Below are 21,707 nucleotides of genomic sequence, written 5' to 3'. Positions count from 1 at the left end.
CTCCGTGTCTCCCCTTTAATATTATTTTATTCAATTAAAAATATTTTCCCCTCTCGCTCTCTAATCATGGCGCGGATTCAAGAACGGAGTGAAGGCCTAGCTAGATAGCTGGGTCTTGGCATGGACATCAAGAGGACAAAGCCCATCCGCCCCCTCCTTTAGCATCCCCTCCCTGCCAGCCGCCATCCATCCCCGCTTTGCCTTTCCGACTGCATCCCGGCCCGTTCCCACGGCAACCGGCGCGGCGCCGGCCTCCGGGCCCCGCACCTCCGGGCCGCAGCCCCTGGCCCCGCCCCCCGCCCCGCGCTCGCGGCCGGCGGCGCCCCGCACACGCGCGAGGAGGGAGGCGGTCTGGTTGCCAGGGAAACGCGAGGACGCCCAGCAGCCGCCCGCACCGCCTCCGCCCCTAGAAAGCCCGGCGGCCGCCGCGGAAAGCTGCCTCGGGGGAGGGGAAGAAGAGGGGCCGGCGGAGGGAGGGAAGAAGCGAGCGGAGGAGGAAGCGGTGCGCTGGGACGGCCCCCGCGCCCTCGATGAGCGGCTCCTCCGCCCCGGGCCGGCCCGCCTGCCCCGCCCCTCGGCCCCGTGTGGCCCCGCGCTGGGGAAGAAAGGACAGATCCTCCAGGTAACGGGCCGGCGCCGCCCCGAGGGCCCCGCCTCGCCCCCGCCTCGCCGGCCCCCTCTCCTTCACACTGGCAGGTTCTGAAGGCAAACAGGGCCTGCAGCCCCAAGGCCCAGCGGCTTCCGCCCCTCGGCTGACCCCTGCGGCAGTTTTTTCTGCCTGGAGTGGCAGGTTTTGTGAGGAGTCTTCTGTCCCTTTGCACACTGGCCTCCGCCGCCCACCTACCTAACTTGCCCAAAGACTTCACTGATCTTCAAGTCCAGGAAAGGTGTACCCTGACCGCGACCCCAAGGGCTTCTGAGTGTGGAACTGTTGATACCGTTATTAATAATAACATCAAATTGCTTGTCAAGACTGTGACGTTTCCCTTCAAAAGTTTCACAATTACCCATGGAGTCTCTCTCTTCTGGACTTTAAAGACCAATGTGTAGCCACCCACCTCGTAGTTTCACAGTAAAATGCAGGGTCCTCAGCATAAAGCTTTTCTTACAGGCGGCCCCTCCCCCATCCTTGATATCCTAAACCCAATTGCCTGGAAGAGTCAAGTAGTTCAATGATGTCAAACTGCCCCCACCACCTATCCCTCCTCTTCGTGATCACAATAGTCTCTGAGTAGCTGCTGTGAGGGGACAGGGAATGCTAGGAAAATTGGGCCCAAATCACTAGATTTTGTTGCTTATACTCAAGACGTTTCTATAAACTAAGATTTTTAAAAGCTAAAATTTTTTAATCCCGTAATCTTTGTCATTACAAATTAATTGTGGGAAAAGTTAAATGTCTCCTGAAATGCTTCTTCCAAGCATCCAATTACGGAAAAGGGGGAAGATATAAACCTGATTGTGAGGGATTAATATAGCCATTTAAGATTTCATTTCAAAGGAAACTTCAGCCTAAAGAGGAGTTTTAAATTTCCATTTTCGTTTATTGCTGAGCCATTAAAATATTCGCTTTAATGATATTTCTAATATGAGAACATAGTAAAATAACTTGTTATTAAAAAGAACTCAAATCTATTATGTTGACAAATGTGTTCATAGAACAGAACTATACATATAATATGGTTCTTTTAGAGAACTGAAAGAAATATATTCTGCAGTCAGATTCTGTTCTCCTTAGTCAGGGAAATTAGGTTTGAATTCATTGGAAATTTACCCTAGAGAGGAATGCACATGTCACAAAATTCTTAGAATATCCCTCATTGAAATTTCACAGATAAGTAGAATTTTGAGGCCAAGAAGAGTCATTTTGTTCTTGCTCTGTCAAGCAGGACCCCTTCTCCCTTCCCCACATACCTCCTACTCCCTTCTCTTCTCCCGCTTTAATATGGTTTCTTACTTTTGATTTCTGAAGCACAAATTTGGCACAATACATTATCACTGGAGACTTAAAACAAGTGTGCACGACCATGAGTGAATTTTAAATTGAGAAGCAGTTCAAAGGTGAGCAACAGAAAGAGAATACAGAATGCTCTTTTAGAAATGTGTGCCTAGCCCACATTTTATCATCATTCTCTCCCCCTTCCCCTCCACCTGTCTGTATTTGTTGAGGAAAATATTTTGGCTTCAAATGACCATCTGGTTGAGTAGGCCCACAAAGCTGAGATCTACAAATTAAGCATTTTCTCATGCGTATTTATTTACATAGTTATTTCTGTTTCTTGTCCATCCTGGTTGGCTTTTTCAAAGTTTCAGTGCAATGTGAAGTTCAAGTGACACTTCAGAAATATGGACAATATTTGCTCAGACTTTAGTGACCTACCAACTCTTTGATCATCTGTAATGTTTCCTGGGTGTTGTGGAGTATTTATTCTCATAGAGTATTGATGTATTTAAATGAGAAATTATATGTAGCACCATGATGCTTCTAAATATCTATTTTTTATTAAAATACAATGTTATGGAGAGTTTATGGAGAGAAAACAGACTTTTGTAGGGAATTTTAAAGTCCTTTATTTTGTAGGTGATTGTGAAGTCAGAGGTAACCTAGCAAGTCAACTAGTAGTATTTCCTATCTATTTAGACAAAGTTATTTCATGCCTCCTAACTTAGAAGCCTCCTTAAACTAACACTGCACTAGATCCATGATAGATTAACTGGCTTTTCTGGTTAACTTTTTGACGAAAATTTATCATGCAACTGTACTCTCGGATGTGTCCCTTTAGTGACCTTTAACATATTTTCATTATGAATCCTTATGTTCTCTGCCTGATTAATATTCAGAAGGCTTCTCTTTCCAACAGTAGCAGCAGGGTTCATCTTTCTGCCTGTTTTAACACCATCGTTTTCTGGAAAGGGTGAGAACACAACTTCATTCTATGCAGGTACTAATTCATATGAAAAGTTAAAAGTGACCTTTTAAAATATAATCCCATAAATGACTATTGAAATTATCAGAAACAAAACTTAGGTTACACCTGTGGTATGTGGAACTACCTACTGGACTGTAATTTTATATTTCGACTCTCAAGGACCAACTTCCCATATTTTAGGGAAAATTATCACAAGTTTTCCCTAGTGCGCAGGGCTAGAAGATGAAGGTCTCGAGATTTGGAGCCGATGACTCTCGAGGGTCTACCAGACCAGACGCTCAGTCGCTGTGAGAGTTCCCTTTTTGTGTCTGGACCCAATCAGTTTCTGCATCCACCACCCTCATTACACGAAGTCTGCGGTGTTTAGGGTTAGTATATACAGAACTGAGTAAACTAGAGGAGAGAAGGAAAGTCCCAGAATGTATACTCCTGCGGGCAGAAGTATTGTCTGTCTTATCCCTGCTGGTTCTCCAGAGCTTACAGCAGAACCTGTCATGAAGTAGTCATTTTAAAAACATTGTGTGTGTGGAACTGAATGAAAGAGCTCTAAACAATAAGCAGGAATGGTGTGGGACCTCTGCTGCCCTTACAGATGAGGTCTAGCAGACTCTTTACCAGTGCTGTTAATATAATTTTGTGAACTTAAATAATTTGGTCATAAATTGAGGCCACGTCAATCAGAGCCAAACCTCTTGAAAGCATTGTCTCTTCTTCCTCACCTCCCCTTTATGCAACCCACTGCAATCTGTCTTCAGCCCTGTCGCTCCACTAAATGCTCTCATCAAGGTTATTAATAGCCTCTTTCTTGAAACACTCTCTTCTCTGCATCTATGAAACTGCACCCACCTGGTTTTCCTCCTGCCTCCCTCGTGCTTCCTTCTCAGGTTTCTTTGCAGTTTCTCCTCAAGTACCTTTTCCACAGAGAGATATATTTTAGCTCTCCTCAGAGTTTTGTCCTGGGTCCTTTTCTCTATTCAATACCCCATTTTCCCCAAGGCCTTCAAGCCTTAATTTGACCTTAATTTGTCACCAAAATGCCAGTGATGCCCAAATCTTTACCTCTCTAATAAGCTCCAGAGCCTGCCTCTAACTGCCTACTGGACATCTCCATTTGAAGTGCCCCAAATACTTCAAACTCCACCATATTTTCTCACAATCCTCCTCCTCCTTCCTTGTTTCCTGAAGGGAACTTGGGTCCGACCTGCCCGTAGCCTGGGCATCGTGTCCCCCTCCTACCCCATCCATATAATCTACCAAATTATGATGATTTATTTTCTCTTCTGATCGTCCCTCATATCCATCATGATTAAGAGTGTCGGCACTAGCATAAGACTCCCAGGGTTCAAATCCCAACTTCTCCACTTACTAGCTCTAATTTTAGGCAAGTTACTTAATCCCTTTGTGCCTCAGTTTATTTCATCTGTAAAACAGATAATCACAGCGCCTGCCTCATAGAGTCATTGTGAAAATTGGAGTAATATGTGTAATTGCTTAGAACAATACTTGGCACTGCAAGAAGCTCAATAAATAGTAGCTGTGGTCATTGTCTTCATTTCTCCACGGATGCTATCCAAGTCTGGCCGCCATCTTTAATCTTTTCTAGATTACTATAATACATTCCCAGCGGTTTTACTGCTTCCATCCTTTCTCCCTTCCTCACCACCCGCATCCATTGTCCATACTACAAGTGGAGGGACCTTTTAAAAATGTAAATCTCATCATTTACTTCCCAGGTTGGAAACTTACAGTGGCTTCACATGACTGTTAGAGTCACAGCCCTCACGATCCCCTATGAGCTGGCCCCAGCGTCCCTTCTGGAGTTGTTCTCCCTCTCTCTCTGCTCTGACCATGTTGGCCCTCCAGTTCCTTAGCTGCATCAGCTCCTGCCCCGAAGCCACTGCATCTGCTCTCCTCTCTGTTGAGACGCTCTTCCCATCTTTTAGTTAGCTCACCCTTTATCAAAATCAGTGTTTTCCCTTCCTAAGGAAAATCTTGCCTGACTCCTCCAGTCTAGGTTATGCCATTCCATAATAACGCTCTTTCAAAGGTCCCCATACGTCTGCTCCATACCACTGATCACAAGCAGGGTTCATTGTTCAATATCCATCTTGCACCCTAGATTGTACACAAAACAAGGGCAGGGACCGTATCTGCCTTGCTCACTGTTGTATGCCAGTACCTAGCACTGCCTGGTTAAAATATGGGTGCAATAATTTTTGACAAAATGAATTGAAAAAATCAAGAGCTTAGAACTTTGGTCACTGGTAGGTTCTCAGGTTTCTCTTTTGTCATGTTGTCAAACTGCTTCTGAATCAGGTATCTGCCAGGCTAACTCCCAGTGAATAACCAGGACAGGATCACTGATAACTGTGGCTGCATTATTTATGCCTGGACCAGGAGGCCTGGAAGGGCATTACCCCCAACACGAGGCATCCCTTCAGTCTGAAAGGAGCACCTATGCCTTTCAAACAATGGGAGTTCAACTAAGACTCATAAAGCCCAAAATGGCAAAGCAGCAAAGGATTATATCACAAGGCATTTATTTATCTCTTATATGCAGGTTGGGGATTAAGAATCATGTTGCATGAAGCAAGTGACAGGCAGAAGTTCGTCAGTGATGTGCAATATCTGCGGGACATGCAGCATAAGGTGGACACTGAATATCAGGTAATTGCAGAAAGCAAGGTTTACCTTCCACCTTCTCTTTATTGTAGTGGGAAAGAATTCAGAATACAGTATCAATATCCGATAACCAGCAATAGTTTTCTAAAGTCCCAAACCCACCACTTAATCCCTGTGAGACCATGAGAAAGCCACTTCTCAGAGTCTCAGTTTTCCCATCTGTTAAATGGGATTATTATTAGTATTCACCTTATAACATTGTCATGAGCATGAAATGAAGGAACAGTTTTAAAGTATTTAGCACAGGACTTGGTCAACATGTGATATTAATGGCTTAAATCTGACCAGCCAGCTCTCAGAAGAAGAGATGATAAGGAGTTAACCTGGGTCACCCTATTGTTTATAAAAATCACATGCCCTTCCACTGTCTTCCTGTCCCGCCTAAAGAGAGGTGGTTAGCACATTCTACAATAAGCTAACTACCCGTCACCGTAGTTACAGTGTTTATGTGCAAAACCAAAACAGACGGGGAGCCTGAGGAGCCATGACGCAATTACCCAGAGCTGGCGAAGGACAAACCTGCCAAACAGGATTGTGGGATTCTGGGAGCATTCCTCTTGTCAGGGCCTCAGCCTCGGTTGACGACTGGGAATGGCTCCCTACCTAAGGAAAACACAGCACTGCCGCTACCAGGTTTTCCCCCTTCTTAGCAATTTCAAATATAACTGAAAACTCCTGGGTCACCAAGGAAACCAGACCCATCTCAGTAACCTGATTTCACCTGTATTAGTACAGCTTCTATTTGGGGCTGGAAATGGAGTAAGTGATTTCCTCCCACAATTTGCCAATCCACCTATGAGGAGACTATGAAATGAAGGAAATTCGGTTAAACAAGCAAGAATATAAACATTTGAACTGGTCACCCTGGGAGTCCATCTAGTTTTCACAAAGGTGTCGCTACTACCCTCTTTTACAGAGCTTATAAAATTGTATTGAAATTGCTTTTCGTGTGACTTCCTCTCACACTGGACCACAGGTTCTTAAGGGTGAGCCAAATGCCTTATTGATGAAAGCCCGTGAATTACCTAACTTGACCACCAACTCTGTTTATTAGACTTAGCTCTAGCTGACCTGTGACTATTCCTAAAATTAAAAACCCACTGTTATTGAGCATTTTCAAAACCAAATAGCACAAGGTTTGCAAAAATTAAAAATGGATATCTATAAGATATCCCCTGTAATGTTGACATAAGTGTGTAACAACCAACAGTAACCACATTGTTGGCTATTACAACTGTATTATTTATTTAATCTGCAACTTGTCTTGATCCAGAAAGGATTTAAAGTAGAGGTTTCAAAATCAATTGCTTGACTTTAGTGACCCCTCAATGGTTTGGCCCGCATATGACCTATGTGTTATTGAGATAATTTTCTAAGGTAGACCTTGCATTGGGTGGGTATTGAAACCCTGAATCTTTGATAAGCTTGGCCACTTCTCATGGAAATCCCAGCTTTCACTTGGGGTGCAACGTCCTGCTTAGGACACTAGCCAGTTACCATTATGGGGTATACAAATGGTGTGAAACCTCATAACTTGACAGGACTCCCAAATCATATACATTTGCCACATTTTCCTTCCTGTGCTTGACTCACCTTAATGAACTGGCTCAAACTGAGACCTTTAAGAACCTTCTGTATAAGCTATTCCTAAATGTGCAATAGTGTTGGTATGCACGAAATTAGCAGTGCCTTTACTTTCCTGCTAGCAGCAGGAAAGGAGGGTTAAACCCACCCTGAGTTATTTTGATGCTACTCCTTTCCATGGTTGGGTGGGACTCTTTAGCGAAAACAAGAGGAAATAAACATCTATTTGGCATATTACATGCTATTTCAGAATCTGGTAACTAGTATATAATTATATGCCATCTCGGAATTTGGCTCCATTTCTTCAAGGGTGTTCTTGCTGCATAGCTTTAGCTTTCTTTTCTCTTTTTCTTTTTTTGGTCAACTGTGTTTATGTAACTCAGAGGCAGAATTTAGCCATTAATGTCTACTGGAAAGCTGGAGTGAAAGATTACCCTCAGCATTTCAGAGTGCTTTTCCATAATCTATCAAATGTATTCAAATTGGTTTCATTTCATGTCACTTACTCATCCTGATTCTTTCAAGTACAGATCAAACAACTGAAAATGATTATTTAAGTGTGTCCAAGAATGAGATAGGTGGCTTTACGCCAGGTGGCAGGGCTTGAGGGCTTCCCCCCCAGGGAGTGGAGGGGATGGAAATAATTCAACTTCTCTTCCCATAGGAGTCAGGGAGAAGATGCTCTTCCCTGATCAACTTTGAGGTATGTGTTACTTGATTCTACACAGCTAAAACAGGAAAATATACTAGTTCAAGGGGAATATCATGTCAATTTGGCTTTACACCTTTGATTTCTTAACCTCTTAAAACTAATAAACTTTAATAAATTCACCAACGATAATGAACACTCCAAACTCTGGGGTATGGATGTGATGTCATTAGAACAGTAACAACAAAAGAACCAAATGAAGGCAGTGGCAACTCCCACTCCTCAAAATGCCAATGCATTTCAGGTAAAAATAAGCTTGACAGAGGCTGGTGTTGACTGAGCTGTAAAGTTGGGCTGTAGTTATGGCGTTTTTTAATACCAGGGCTATGAGACTGGGAAGTGTTCCTGTAGCACATGGCTTCCTAAGATCAGGCACAGTGACCCAGGTGAGACACCAGGAGCTGTGGAAAACAGTCTGGCAGTTCCTTAAGTTAAATGTAGACCTACCATATGACCCTGCAATTCCACTTCTAGGTGTGTGATTAAAAGAATTGAAAGCATGGACTCGAACAGATTCTTATAGGTAATGTTTGTAGCATTATTCACAATAGCCAAAAGGTGGAAATAACCGAAGTTCCTATCAACAAGTGAATAGATAGACAAAGTGTGGTATATACATACAACGGAATATTACTCAGCCATAAAAAGGAAGTTCAAAGACATGCTACAACATGAATGAACCTTGAAGATATTACGCTGAGTGAAATAAGCCAGACATAAAAGGACAAATAGTCTATGATTCCACTTATATGAAATATCTAGAACAGGCAAATTCATAGAGATGGAAAACAGATTAGAGGTTACCAGGGGCTGGTAGTAACTGCTTAATGGCTATAGAGTTTCTGTTTGGGGTGATGAAAAAGTTTGGAAATAGATAGTGATGATGGTTGCATAACATTGGAAATGTAATCAGTGCCACTGAATTGTATACTTAAAAATAGTTTAAATGGCAAATTTTATGTTATATATGGTTTACCAATACCATTTTAAAAATGTAAACCAGGAAATAGGGTTGGAAACAAGTTAAAACCTAAACACGACAATGATGCTGATGAACACCATTTGTTGCAGACTGACCATGGGCCAGGCCCTCTGCTAAGCATATTACCAGTGGTACCTCGTAGTCTTCTCCAGACTGTTCTGCGGCAGAGAGACATCTCTCTCCTACCAGCGAGGGAAGTGAGAATCAATGAAGTTAGTCAGCTGCCTCAAAGGTCACGATGCTAGAAAGTGGCAGAACAGGAGTTTGTCATGTTTACCAGTATTAGGTTACAGTGAGTCACAAAACCCACATCATCTCCCACAGGCATGTATGCACTTTCTGCGTTTTGCTTCCATAGTGGTGGCTTCTGCATGGAAGCCTGCCTGACTGGGAGTGCTGGCGTCAGAGGGACAGGCTGGGGCTGGGCTGGGGGGGAAGCCACATCTCAGGGGAAGTGAAGGAGGAAGCGCTGATTCTCCCTGGGAGGAGGAATGAATAAGTTACCTGAAGCCTTCGATTTCAAGACTGCCCTAAGCCAGTTTAGTCACACAAACAGAAACTTATTTATAGCAATCTAGACCCTGACACGTGAAATTGGAAGGGGCATATTTTAAAAGTTCAGGGTAAAGTTGGCCACTAGTCATTCCTAATTACTAATCTGTTCCTCATCTCCATTCCATAGCTTTCACACTCCTCTCCCCTGTCACTTCAGGATGCCGGGAGTACAAACGTCATCAACATCAACAACAACAAAAAATCACTCACATCTACAGTAAAAAGAAAACTAGCCCCTGGAAGGGAATCTGACAACATTCTTGCTAGTTCTAGGACTAGAAGTTTGAACTTGGCTCTGTCCTTGTGTTCCTTCTCCTTAGCAAAGCTATAACTTTGAGAGAAGGATGAATGTTTGATTTTCACAGAAAGATTGCTTGGTTGTATGAGATAAAAATTTCTAAGTGCCTATCTTCCCACTGTTCTGTTCTCCTGCTCCTCTGTGAGAGGGGGGAAGAGGACCCAGAGGGAAAAACAAATTATTAAATGTTGCAAAGCTATCTATCCCTCCTCCCCTTTTGGTACAGAAATATTTTAGTTGCATGAAATCTTGGAGAGGATTTTCAAAAATCACTCAGCCCACAAGAATTCTGTTCATCCCACAAAATCTGCCTGGGTCCTGCGTGCATTTGCTAACGCTGGCTCCTCCACTTTCAATCCATCAGCATTTTCTCCTTCCGCCTTCAATACCAGTAGGTTAGGATAACACAGACATCTGCTGCTTTCCGAAACAACTTACGTAGCCAGGGCTCCTTCCAAACTAAAGCGCCGATTGAGTCCTTGTAAAAGGAATAGGAAAAGAGAGGCACGTAGTCGAACTTCCTAAGCTCTCTGGCAGACTCCCTTTAGGTTTACTTTATTTATTATACTGTCCAGTATCTTTGTTTAACTTATGTATTATAATAAATATTGTCCAGTATTTATTAAAATGGTTTAGTTTTTAAAAAGAAGATGAACCGTGGGACAGAAACACACCCCCCCACCACCACAACCACCATCTTGGAGTGCTCTCCCTTTCCCAGGGAGGCCGGCCCACCTTTTTCTTGGGAATCCAGGATTCTGCTTCCAGGCAGCATTTACTGCAGGCAACCATCTGGCTGCTGCAAAGAAGCCCCCAGGGCTGGCGCTTCACCTGCATCTCCATTGTAAAGCGTAGTGTGGCTGATTTTCTGTCCCCAAATCCAAGTGGTAATGGTTGTTTCTCTGCTTAACCTTGAAGCATAGTATTAGGCTTTCCCTGTGTCATCAGTTTCTAGCAGGTCCTTCTTCATCAAGGAAGGGGGTTCGTTTTTCTAACGGAGGGGAAAAAACGCCCCAGGAATCTTTCCTTTCTTTCTCAAGTCAGCCCCAGGAAAGGGGAGATGTCAGCCCTAAGCTTAGAAACATCGTTGTTGGTTTGTTCACTGAGACAGTGGAGAATTTGGCACTGCCAGCACAAAGGTGAATTCAGTCACTGGATCCACAAGTACAGAGATGCTCCAAGAAGTGTTACTGTTTCAGGGTATTTAAAATATCAGCGGAAATCTCCATAGTACATGTTATCCTTGGGTTTGTTCAATCCTAATACTGGAGGAGAAATAGTTGGGTGCATATATATTTCAATTATTTTATTTTTGTCAAGAGATATGGGAAAATTATTTTTGGTACAATATTTGCACTTGGGGATTGGTATTGTCCTGCAACATAAATGCAATTCAACAAACAACCTGCTAGCTGCTTGTGGTCCTTGCCCTCAGGGTTCTCACCAGCAAGATAAACATAGAAAGCAGACAACTAAATAAAATAGGAAAAACTGAATAACTTAAGCTATGTAAAAAGGAGCAATTTTTTTTAAAGGAGGTACTGGGGATTGAACCCAGGACCTCATAGATGGAAAGCAGACACTCAACCATGGAGCTACATCCGCTCCCCAATGAGAGTTGGTTTTTTTCATTTGTTTGTTTTGTTTTTTAGGAGGTACTGGGGGTCGAACCTGGGCCCTTGTATGTGCAAAGCAGGCGCTCAACCATTTGAGCTATATCAACTCCCTGAGCAATTAATTTTTATCTGGGAAGGAGTAGTGAGTGAGGCAGGGAAAACTAAAGCTTAGAGATGCCACCTGAGCTGGTTCTTAGTAGGTCTGCAGGATTTGCCAAGAAAGCACCCAGTGAAACTCATCGCAAGTGGAAGGAACAGCATGTGCTGAAGCTCTGAGGTGTGAAAATTCTGATCCTGTAACTAAGGTGTAATCCATGGGTGTAGGGCACAGTGAAGTGGATTAGACAGAGGAGCTATGATAGGGATGAGAGCACAGCAAGAAGAGAATGAGGGTATTAGGTACTACCTTCCTTAAGGCAGTTGTTGGGTAAGTAATGGTCAAAAGGCTTCTGAGTATGTTTATTATTTGAATTTATTAAGGAAATGGCTTATATTTTTGATCTGGCATTTTAGGGGAAGGGAAGAAAGAGTGAAGGTGAGTTAATGATACCTGAGCGAATGTCTGTACTTGGTGATGGGTATTTGATGTACCTTTGGTGATTGCACAGTTTATTTCCTGTGCCTCACAATTGGAATTAAGCATGAAGTTACCAATGCCAACTGTAGACCTAAGACAAAGAAATATTCTTGTTCTCCAGGCTTGTCTGAGACGACAGGAACATAAAAGAGACCTGACAGACAAGAAGCGAGATCAATTTTGGGTGCCAGAGACAAGTTTTGAGAGATCCCGGGTTTCAAGCGGGTCATCTTCTAAACAGGTACTTAGAACTCTGGGAGACATTCTCCTGCTGCCTTGTGCGTGCATGCATGCGTGTGTGTGTGTGTGTGTGTGTTACTAGGGTAACACTGACTTGAAAAGGAGACGTTGAAGAATCCTACCGTTGAGAAAGCCCCCGCTGCTCCTCAGCTGTGTGGCTTCCCACTGTACTTTTCGGGGACCTCGTTCTTCTTACCTGGAGATAGCAGACCTGACTTAGATGGTCTCCAAGACTATCCAGATTGGAAATGCTGTAACTTTTTGATTTTAAGAGTCAGGGAAACAGGGTAGTATATGGGAATCCTGTATTTTATGCATGAGTGTTCTGTAAACCCACAACTTTTCTAGTAAAATAAAATAAAATAAATATCAGAGGTACTGGGCCTTCTAAAGCACAGCATCATACTGGTGGCTTATAGTCTTACCCATTGCACGGCTGGATTTAGTTTTTATTTCAAATGAAGGAAGAGATTAAAATGCAGTTCGTTCATTTAATAACTGGCAGTTTAAGTATTTTTGTCTAGGATGATAAATAATAAGAGCAATATAGTAATAGTGATATAATAACAATCTGATAATAATTATAGCTGTTATCATTATTTGAGTATGCATGCTGACAATGTTCTAGGTACTGTGCAAAGCACTTTATACGTATAGACTTATTTATTAAATAATTGTCATAAATCTATATACATTTGCCTCATTTTACAGATGAGGAAAACAGAGCCTTAGAGACATTAAAAAGCTTTTCCTAAGATTTCACAGTCACTATGTGGTAAAGTAGGGATTCCATTCCAGGCAGTCTTACCCCAGAGATGGTGTGCTGAACTACTGAGCTAGATGCTCATATTTCAAATTTAAGATCTTATCCGCGTAAGAATTTTACTTATCCTATGTAAGAGCTAAATACCACAAACTGCATTCAGTACTGGTTGTTAGCATGGTGAATTGATTTAAGATGAGTAATATGCTTTTTATGAATTCTTATTTAATATTTTATGCCTGAAATATACTCTAGAGGATGGACTCTCTCTTGCATGGATTCCTGAGATGGATCCTGGATACCTGATATAAATCAAGTTCTTGTTGGGATTTCTTCTTTAATCGAGGATGTTCACACTGCAGGTTATTTAATGTTCAAAGGACAACTTAGAAACCTCAGTGATTGATGTTTATGGATATAGATGTATCCCTGGGAGAGATACAGCCTCCCTATTAGGGAAAATAAAATCACACAATAAAATATTCCACCTAGAGTCTGAAGGTGAAAGAGGCTATCTCACAATGTCTATAGCACTGAGAAATGAATCTTCTGGATTCTTTCCTGTTAGTCAAGGACTAAATATAATGCCTACTGCTGATTAAACTTAGGGAGTGAGATTAATCCAAAAATTAAATCAAGTTTGGCTAAAATAACATGTTTTTAGCATGAAGATAAATTCTCACATTTTTGCACAAAAACTAGAAACAAATCAAGGACAGATTAAAAATGTAATTTAAGTCAAACAGTAACATGTAGCAATCTTCTTAGATTAGAACTGCTAAACAAATGGGCAGCTGGGTTCTTCCATTTTCATGCAAAGACTCGTGTGAAGTCGTGGCCATTTTGTATGGTCGTGTTCCTGCATTTAGGATATTCTAGGACTTGAAATTTTAGGCTCCTCTCCACAAACTTCGTTGGCAGGAAAAGCTGATGACAGTTTCCTATAGTTTTCTTCTTCATGTTATCAAAATTGTTTATTCTTTAAATCATTGCAAAATGTGCTCATACTATCTCCAAAAAAAGGTGTAGTGAACATAAAAAAGTTATTATGAAATAGCGTCTATAATCCCCGACTATACGGATCTTATTTCCCAGCTCTCAATTTTATTATTTTTGTATTCAACAAAAATATGTGGGAAAATGCATAAAACTGGCAATTTTTATTGTAAAGTACGAGGATGGGATTTTTCATGTGTGTACTGTATCATTGTAGCTCAGTGTTTTGGAGAACCCCAAACAATATTACTTATATAATCTCAATTTTTCCAGATAACGATATCCCAGGGGTTTAGGCCTTGGCTTTTAGAAGTGCCTTCAAAGGCTTTGTCTTCTCTATCAAGAAGAGTGACAAAATCAGAATTTTCCTTGGTGAAATTCCCCTGTTTGCTCTCTGCCTGCAGGAGGATTTGCCTCTGGATAGAAAAGCCCAGGAAGAGCAGGGTGAGAGGAATTGTCACTGAGTGCCTCACTCTCAACAGCCTTCTGACTTGCTGTGCTGAGAATGCTGATCTGCTCCTGGCTCCATTCTATGACTCTGGCTTGGCATGAATGAAGCCAGTGAGCCCTTAGGAGATTCAGACCAGATCCAGACAATCTTGTAGCCCCCAGGATCATGAGCTGGTTTGGAAATTCCCCTCCCAGGTGTGGACTCCCTACCAAACTTTCTATCAAAATCTAGTTGTTCTTAAACCTTCAGAGTCTGGGCCTGCCCTGCTATATCTCAAACCTGCAGAACTAATCAAGCCTCTTTCTTCAGGGCCCTCAAAGCCAGAGAGGTCCTGGAGCTAGTCTCCCAAAGAAGGCTAGGAATAAGAATGCTGGCTTCTCCTAAAGGAGGACCTGGGCCAGACTAATAGGGATCCAAATTCCAGAGCTCAGTGTATTGAATGTTACACAGGCACTGGAGTAGCAAAGGGTTCTTAATCAATCAGAACCAGGCAGGAGGAAGTAACACCCCAGCCAGCCAGTGTAAACACTACCAAACCCTTCTTCTCTAGTAGGTGAACATTCCCTGAATAATTTATTTCTAGACAGTGCTATGGCAGAAAACTCTAAGTAATGTTTTGCTCCCAATGTGTGTTCATTCTCTGATGGGGTGAGTAGTATGAAAATGAATTGCTTAACCCCTGGAAATTGTTCCATTGTGCAGTTACCATGTAAAGCATGCCACCACAAGATTTTGACATTTGTTATTTTCATCACTTGTTCATTCCTTAACCTAGACTCAAATCGTCAGAATGAACCTGGAACAAGAAAGGCATTTGTCATCAAGTAACAGAGCCAGTGTCAAGGTATCCTTTCCAAACGCTGCCTACGGGTAGGCAGATCCCCAAGTGCACAGTTAATGTGGTGGCCATCCCATGGCTGCACAGTCCCCTCATTGTGACTGGGGGCACTAATCGCTATGCAGAGCCTGTGCTTAATCTAAATCCAAGATAAAGCAATAACTATCAAGCCTGCGCTAAGATGTTCTTTAAGTGCTACCTCCTAAATATATTTAAGTTAGTGACTTGGTGTAGTACAAAGAGCACTTATCATCAAAGGCCCACTCTGCCTCTTATTAGCAGTGTGAATTCAAGCAAACCACTTAACTTCTTAGCACTTCAATTCCCTATCAAGGAGACACTTATTATTATGCGTACCTCATAGGATCATTGTGATAACGAGTAAGACTCTAAAGTGGCAGGCCAACACTGGATTACATTATAGATTGCCTTGGTGGCCAGCTGTGCTTGGAAATATTGCTCCAGCAGTTATCAGCGGAGGAACAAGCTTGGAGGTTTCTAGAATAGCTTCTTTCATCTCAGCCCAGTCCCAGGTCCCATTTCTAAAAGCCCACCTAATGGAGTGATTTAATTTTTAACTCTTTTCAAAGTTAAATGCAATCTTGTGAACTGCTTAATCAGATTAGAATTTTTTTCTCTCCCCTTCCCCCCGCCCCTCCAGTTGTCTGCTCTCTGTGTCCATTTGCTGTGTGTTCTTCTGTGTCCACCTGTATTCTTGTCAACAGCACCTGGACAGCACCTCTCTTTTTGTTGTGTCATCTTGCTGCACCAGCTCTCTGTGTGTGTGGCGCCACTCCTGGGCAGGCTGCACTTTCTTTGCACTGGGTGGCTCTCCTTATGGGGCACACTCCTTGCGCGTGGGGCTTCCCTGCGTGGCACGGCACTCCTTGTGCACATCAGCTCTGCGTGTGGGCCAGCTCATCACATGGGTCAGGAGGCCCTGGGTTTGAACCTTGGACCTCCCATGTGGTAGGCAGATACTCTATCCGTTGGGCCAAATCTGCTTCCCCAGATTAGAATTTAACATCTAAAATAGTGAAGTAAAATAAACAGTGACTACGTTTTAGTTTTCTAAAAGTTGCTGGGAGCAATGTACCAGAAATGGGTTGGCTTTTATAATGGGAATTTATTAGGTTGAAAGCTTATCGTCCTGAAACCATGAGAGTGTCCGCCTCAAGGCACCATCAAGAGATGCTGTCTCACCAAGTTGCAGCTGTGTGTGATCAGGCACATGGCAGGGCATGATGGCAGCTCTGCTGGTCTCTGCCTTCTCCTCCGGGCTCACTTTCTCCCTGAGCTCAGCTGTGAGCAATTTTATTCCTCTGTTTATAAAGGAATCCAGTAAGAGGATTAAGACCCATCCTGGGCTATGCCCTCAAGCAATCTAATGAAATGGCCCTTAACTGATTGAATCTAATCAAAGGTTCACAATAGGTTTAATAACATAATTTTCTGGGGTCCACATAAGAGACTCAAACCGACACGCCACATAACCAACTAAACTAACCAACAAAGCAGTCTCATGAGATGGGAAGGAAGCAGGATCCTTCTATCCCGGGACAGCTGCTGACCTGGAGGAACCTGCTGTGATTGGCAGTTCTCCTCTCAAACCTTCCTAGAGAAGGGACAGGGCCCCATTGAAGATGATGAAAATTATTAGCCCTGGACCTGGAGGACAGCAAGCTTCTATGAAGAGAGACATCATGGGTGCTCTTCTTCCAAGATCCTATGTCCTTGCTGGCAGGGACACTTTCAAACGCATAAACCTTTCAAGGACAGAGATTATTGTCACTACTTTTAAATCAGGATGTAGAGACCTCTTAGGTTTTCAAGACACTGTTTGCTCTGGTAATAGGAAGAAGATTTTAGTCCTTTCATCATCAGCAACCATGCAGCTAAATATTTAGATTCCAGGTTACAAGGACCTATCGTTACGTTGGAAGGAGGTGTAGGCAGTTAACCTGATACCAAGAAGCAGCTGGCTGGGCCCCAGGTCTGGCTCGGTCTGATGGAAGATCTCTAAGGTCACCTCAGTCTCTCAGCTAGCAAGGTAAACTTAATGTGAAGCTTAAATATGAAGGCTCTTACCCAACATAGCATTTTAATTCTTTTGTCCATGATAATCCACACAAACATTGGAGGTTAAACTAAAATATGAAACCTCTCCAAGAAAGCTGCAGCAGCATAAATTGTCAGAATGTGCATCCATAGATGAGGACAGTGAAGACCTAGGTCTGTGCCGTCCAATACGGTGGCCACTAGGCACCTGTAACTATTTCTATTAAAGTTATTTAAAGTGAAAGTTGACATTCACTTTCTCTGCCGCACTAGTCACATTTCATATGCTCAGTAGCCACATGCAGTTATTGGCTACCGGAATGGATCATGCAGATACAGAACACTTCTGTTATCGCAGAAACTTCTATCAGACCATGCCGCTGTAGATTATGGTCAAGTCCAAAAAACGAAATGAAACAAGATCGCGTGGACCAGGAAGGGGGTTTGTTTCCCAGAAACTGGTCCTGCACAATCTACAATACAATGCTGTGCCCACTCGGGTCCTTGCAAATGTTAGCCCTCTGATGATTCAGTGGTCTGCAAAGGCTGGCTCGGTTTGCATTTGGTGCTTTTCTGTGACCTGAGTGTATTTGCATGACTTCATTTCATTACCTGTTGATTCACCTTATCCTGTCTGTGCTACCACTGGCTTCTCTTTCAAAAGGCTCTTGGGGAGTCATTCTCCCATCAATCTATGCCAGCCTGCTGATACTCTTAACAGTGTCACAAAAGCAGCCATGGCTTAGGACATAGCATCTGCATTCTGTGCATCCTCTTTCCATTTTTTTTTTTCTAACTTCTGCTTGTTTACTGTCGGATTCCTTGTGAGTTGGACCTCACTTCTTTTCTGGCTCCAGGCCTCCGGTGTATTGTTGAGGCAGTTCACACACAGGCACAGGTTCTAGTTACCAAAGGGCCCCACCCTGGGAGGCTGTGAGTCATCTCTAACACCTGGTGTTGTGTTTTGTCACAGCTGCCCTCTTGACTCTTGCTCAGATTCTGTGCCCCGGAGGTGCACCTGCGTAATAATGCAGCTTCTGCACACAGCATCTTGAGCCCAAGATATACGTCATGGACGGGGAATGTGCGGCCCATAATTGACAAGTGCAGATCTGTGGGAATTTTCATTTGAATGTGTTTCCTATTTTAGCTGCTGATCTGTCTGCCATGGCATGTCCCCTAGGCCCCTTAGACTAAAGATGCAGAATGTATCATCTTATCACCTCAAATTGGGTCCTCATTCTGAATTTATTTCTGCTCAAGTCAGAATTCTGGAAATTATCTTAGATTGTTGCTCCTTCTTATAATCCACAGCAATCAAACACCAAAGCCTGACTTCCTAATCTTCTCCCTCTTGAATCTTTTCCGCCCTTACTTCCCCTTTGCAGAACGCTGTCTTTTATTTCCCTGAATTATTAGAGGAGTCATTTCCCTGGTGGTTTTGCCTTCCATCTCACCCCTTTCAACTAGTCTTCCAGGCTGCCTAAAAGTGTTCTTTCCAGAAGCAATTTGGATCATGTCACTCCTCTGTTAAAAATTCTTCAGTTGTTCCCCACTGTCTTTGGGGTCAAGTTCAGACATCTTAGCAGAGTACTCAGGGTACTCTGAGGGCACCTCTTCTGGGAAGAGTTTCCAGGGCTTCTCCTGGGGGTCAGGTGACTTTGCTCTTTCCCCTCTTTTTATGCTCAAGCACCCTAGGCACGTCCACTATGTGGTAGATTCTTCTGTCTGCCTTCCTTAGGCTGGAAGCTACTCAAAATCAGGCTCTGCTTATCATTATATCTTCAACAGTGCCTAGCACATAATAGGAGCTCAATGAATATTTGATAGCTGACAATTGCAAGAATGTTTGAGGAATGCACACAAGTTGAAAGTCACATCTATAACCTTGACCACCAGGAAAGGGAACCTCAGCCTGAGCGAAGGGAAAGGAAAGGGAATGATGTTACTTGCAGGGCAAATGCTGCCTGACCTGGCTTGAAGTGTTTGAGAGGGGAGTGGTTTGCTTGCAACAGCCAATGTGCAATGGCGAGTTTGGGTCTGAAGGTGGATTGGTTGGTTAGGGTCATCCCTTTGGAAACCCTTGAACTGGTGGTGACCAGAGAGCATTCTTTTCCTGGCATATCTCTCTGCAGGAAGACAGATGGCTTCTTCATAAGCTTAGTGTAGGGGGAGCAGTTGTGGCTGAAATGGTTGGATACCTGCCTCCCACATGGGAGGTCCTGGTGCGGTTCCCACTGCCTCCTAAAGAAGATGAGTGGACACAATGAGCAGACACAGTGAGCAGACAATGAACAGACAACGAACAGAGAGACGAGGGAGCCGTGGCAGGGGAGGGTTGGGCAAAGCGCAGTGTAAGATCCTTTAGCCACGGGTAGGCAAGAGCCTATGGACATAATAATGGCAGAGTTATAGCTCTCAGTGGACAGAGGAGGCTCAGAACATCCCTGAGGTCACCCAGGATTGTACTTCGTAAGAGAGGTCATCTTGTTGCAGTTGAATATTCTGCCAGGTAACTCACGGGACTGAATCGGATATTTCCTTTTTAATTAGATTATAGATTAATTGGAATACCTCGTGTGCCTCTGGGGGGCCAACTAGGGTGCTGGAAGTCTTCAACACCACTAATGGAGCAAACGAGCAAGAACAGTCTCTTGGGCAAAACCAGCAAGGCTTCATTTCTCCTTGCCCTCTGTGCTGTGCCTGAGTTCCACTAGGTGGTTTTAAAAGAGTCATGGCAGTCAAATGGGGCAACTGTCAGACTAAATTGCAGCTGCTACCAAAATGCTGTCTTGCTTTTTCAACAATAAGTGAGACAACCTCAACTCAGTTCTCCCACAAGGGTGATTCTGCCATGTGGCCAAATGATATGAATACCAACTGATATCCCAGCTCACTGAAATTGTTTGTGCTGAGGATTGGTGGCCTCTGACCCCAAAAGATCCCTGTGTTAATTAGTTGGATTTAGCAGTTTAGAAATGGTATAAGAGAAGATTATTGTAAAGTGGCTTTTTTTCATTATATGTAGGGCTATATATTTTGGTTTAGTCTATTTTATTAAAATTCTCTACTTTAAAAAAATGGTTCTAATTAACTTTTAAAACCAAAAAACTTGTTACAAAGTAATTAAAATTCAGCTCTCAAAATTTTAAATTTTTTCAGTTATATGATACTGTTCAAATATATATCTGCATTTTACAAAATATTTTATAGCACACAGCATTTCATCCTAAAACTTTCTTTTGTTTTTATATATTTGCTTTATATTTTGCTTTACTCACTGAGAAATTATAAATCATGTGTGTTCAAGACGCTGTGTTATGTGCTATGAGGATATAGTAATGAATAAGCCATGTCCCTGTCCTTGAGCAGTTTACAGTGTTGGTGAAATAAGACATACATAACTGCCTGCTTTCAAGACAGATCTGATGAGTGTAATAAAAAGGCTAAGGGATAACAGCACAACTCTGTGATGAAAATGAGAGCCACTGAGTGTACACTTTGAATGGACTATATAAAACATGGGGCTGTATAACACAGGTAATCTATTGATAGAAGATGGACTGTGGTTAACAGGACAAATATGAGACAGTTTTCTTGTGAACAATAACAAATGTATAATACTAATAATCGGGTGGGTTGGGGGAAAAATAGACCAAGATGTGGGCTATAGTTATAGCAATATTTTGATGATGTTCTTTCATAGTAACGAATGTTTCACCATAACACAAGACGTTGGTGGTGGGGTGATATATGGGAGCTCTGTATGATGATATGCATGTTTGTTTTGTATATTCACAGTGTTCACAATACCCTTATTATTTATGTATACTCATGTATGAATGGTATACTTCAATAAAACTTTATAAAAAGGCAAGGGGAAGTCTAAGAAAGCCTCACAGATGATGAAGATTTTAAGTTACATCTTAAGAAATGGGCAAGACTTGGGGAGCTGGCAGTGGAGGTGGAGAGCTGAGATGGGGAGGACGTTACAGTGAAAGGAATAGCGTAAGTCAAGCAGATATCGGTGCGTTGAGAAATGGCAGGTGGTCCAGTCTCGTGCAGCCACGAGTTGTCCATCCTTGCTGTAAGTGAAGCCTGGCTCTTCCCTGATGATGCCCCCCCCCCACCGTATCCCCTTTCCAGGGTGGCTGTTCTATCACTCTTCCCTTTTCCTAATACTCAATCCCTCCTCTCTCCTTTTCCCCATACCATAGCTGTCCTCACTTGGGAACTTCCTTGGCTTCTGCACCCCACTTCCCCACCCCCTTTCTTCCTTACCCACTCTTTTCTCATTCCCACCTACTGGCAAACTCTCTGCCTGTGCTCAGGCCCCACCTCCTTGCTCTTCTCAGGACCCTTACCTGTATCCCCTCCTTCATCCCTTCCCTGCCTCGAGCTCCCACCTCTCTGCACCAGCATCTTCCCATC

The 21,707-nt window shown here is 43.0% G+C and overlaps 1 protein-coding gene across 13 annotated transcripts in view; it reads left to right on the top strand.

Annotated features, from left to right (window-relative positions):
* The first annotated feature begins 315 nt into the window (after window positions 1-315).
* The window catches only part of LOC101424339 (probable E3 ubiquitin-protein ligase MARCHF10), an 84,111-nt gene continuing 62,719 nt past the window's right edge, over window positions 316-21,707 (top strand). For 2 of the 13 annotated variants that reach the window (XM_058292507.2, XM_058292503.2), the window contains exons 1-6: window positions 1,868-2,058; window positions 2,859-2,939; window positions 5,488-5,594; window positions 7,858-7,896; window positions 12,052-12,171; window positions 15,156-15,224. In XM_058292507.2, coding sequence (XP_058148490.1) covers window positions 5,505-5,594; window positions 7,858-7,896; window positions 12,052-12,171; window positions 15,156-15,224 — 318 coding nt within the window. In that variant the 5' untranslated portion in view covers window positions 1,868-2,058; window positions 2,859-2,939; window positions 5,488-5,504. Of the gene's footprint in view, window positions 623-1,867; window positions 2,059-2,858; window positions 2,940-5,487; window positions 5,595-7,857; window positions 7,897-12,051; window positions 12,172-15,155; window positions 15,225-21,707 lie in introns of those variants that run through there. The other 11 variants (XM_058292510.2, XM_058292509.2, XM_058292499.2 and 8 more) reach the window with 10 other exon arrangements.

Source organism: Dasypus novemcinctus, unplaced genomic scaffold, assembly GCF_030445035.2.
Source record: "Dasypus novemcinctus isolate mDasNov1 unplaced genomic scaffold, mDasNov1.1.hap2 H_5, whole genome shotgun sequence".
NCBI lineage: Eukaryota > Metazoa > Chordata > Mammalia > Cingulata > Dasypodidae > Dasypus > Dasypus novemcinctus.
Note: the sequence above shows the minus strand (reverse complement) of the source record. Positions and strands in the feature narration are given on the sequence as shown.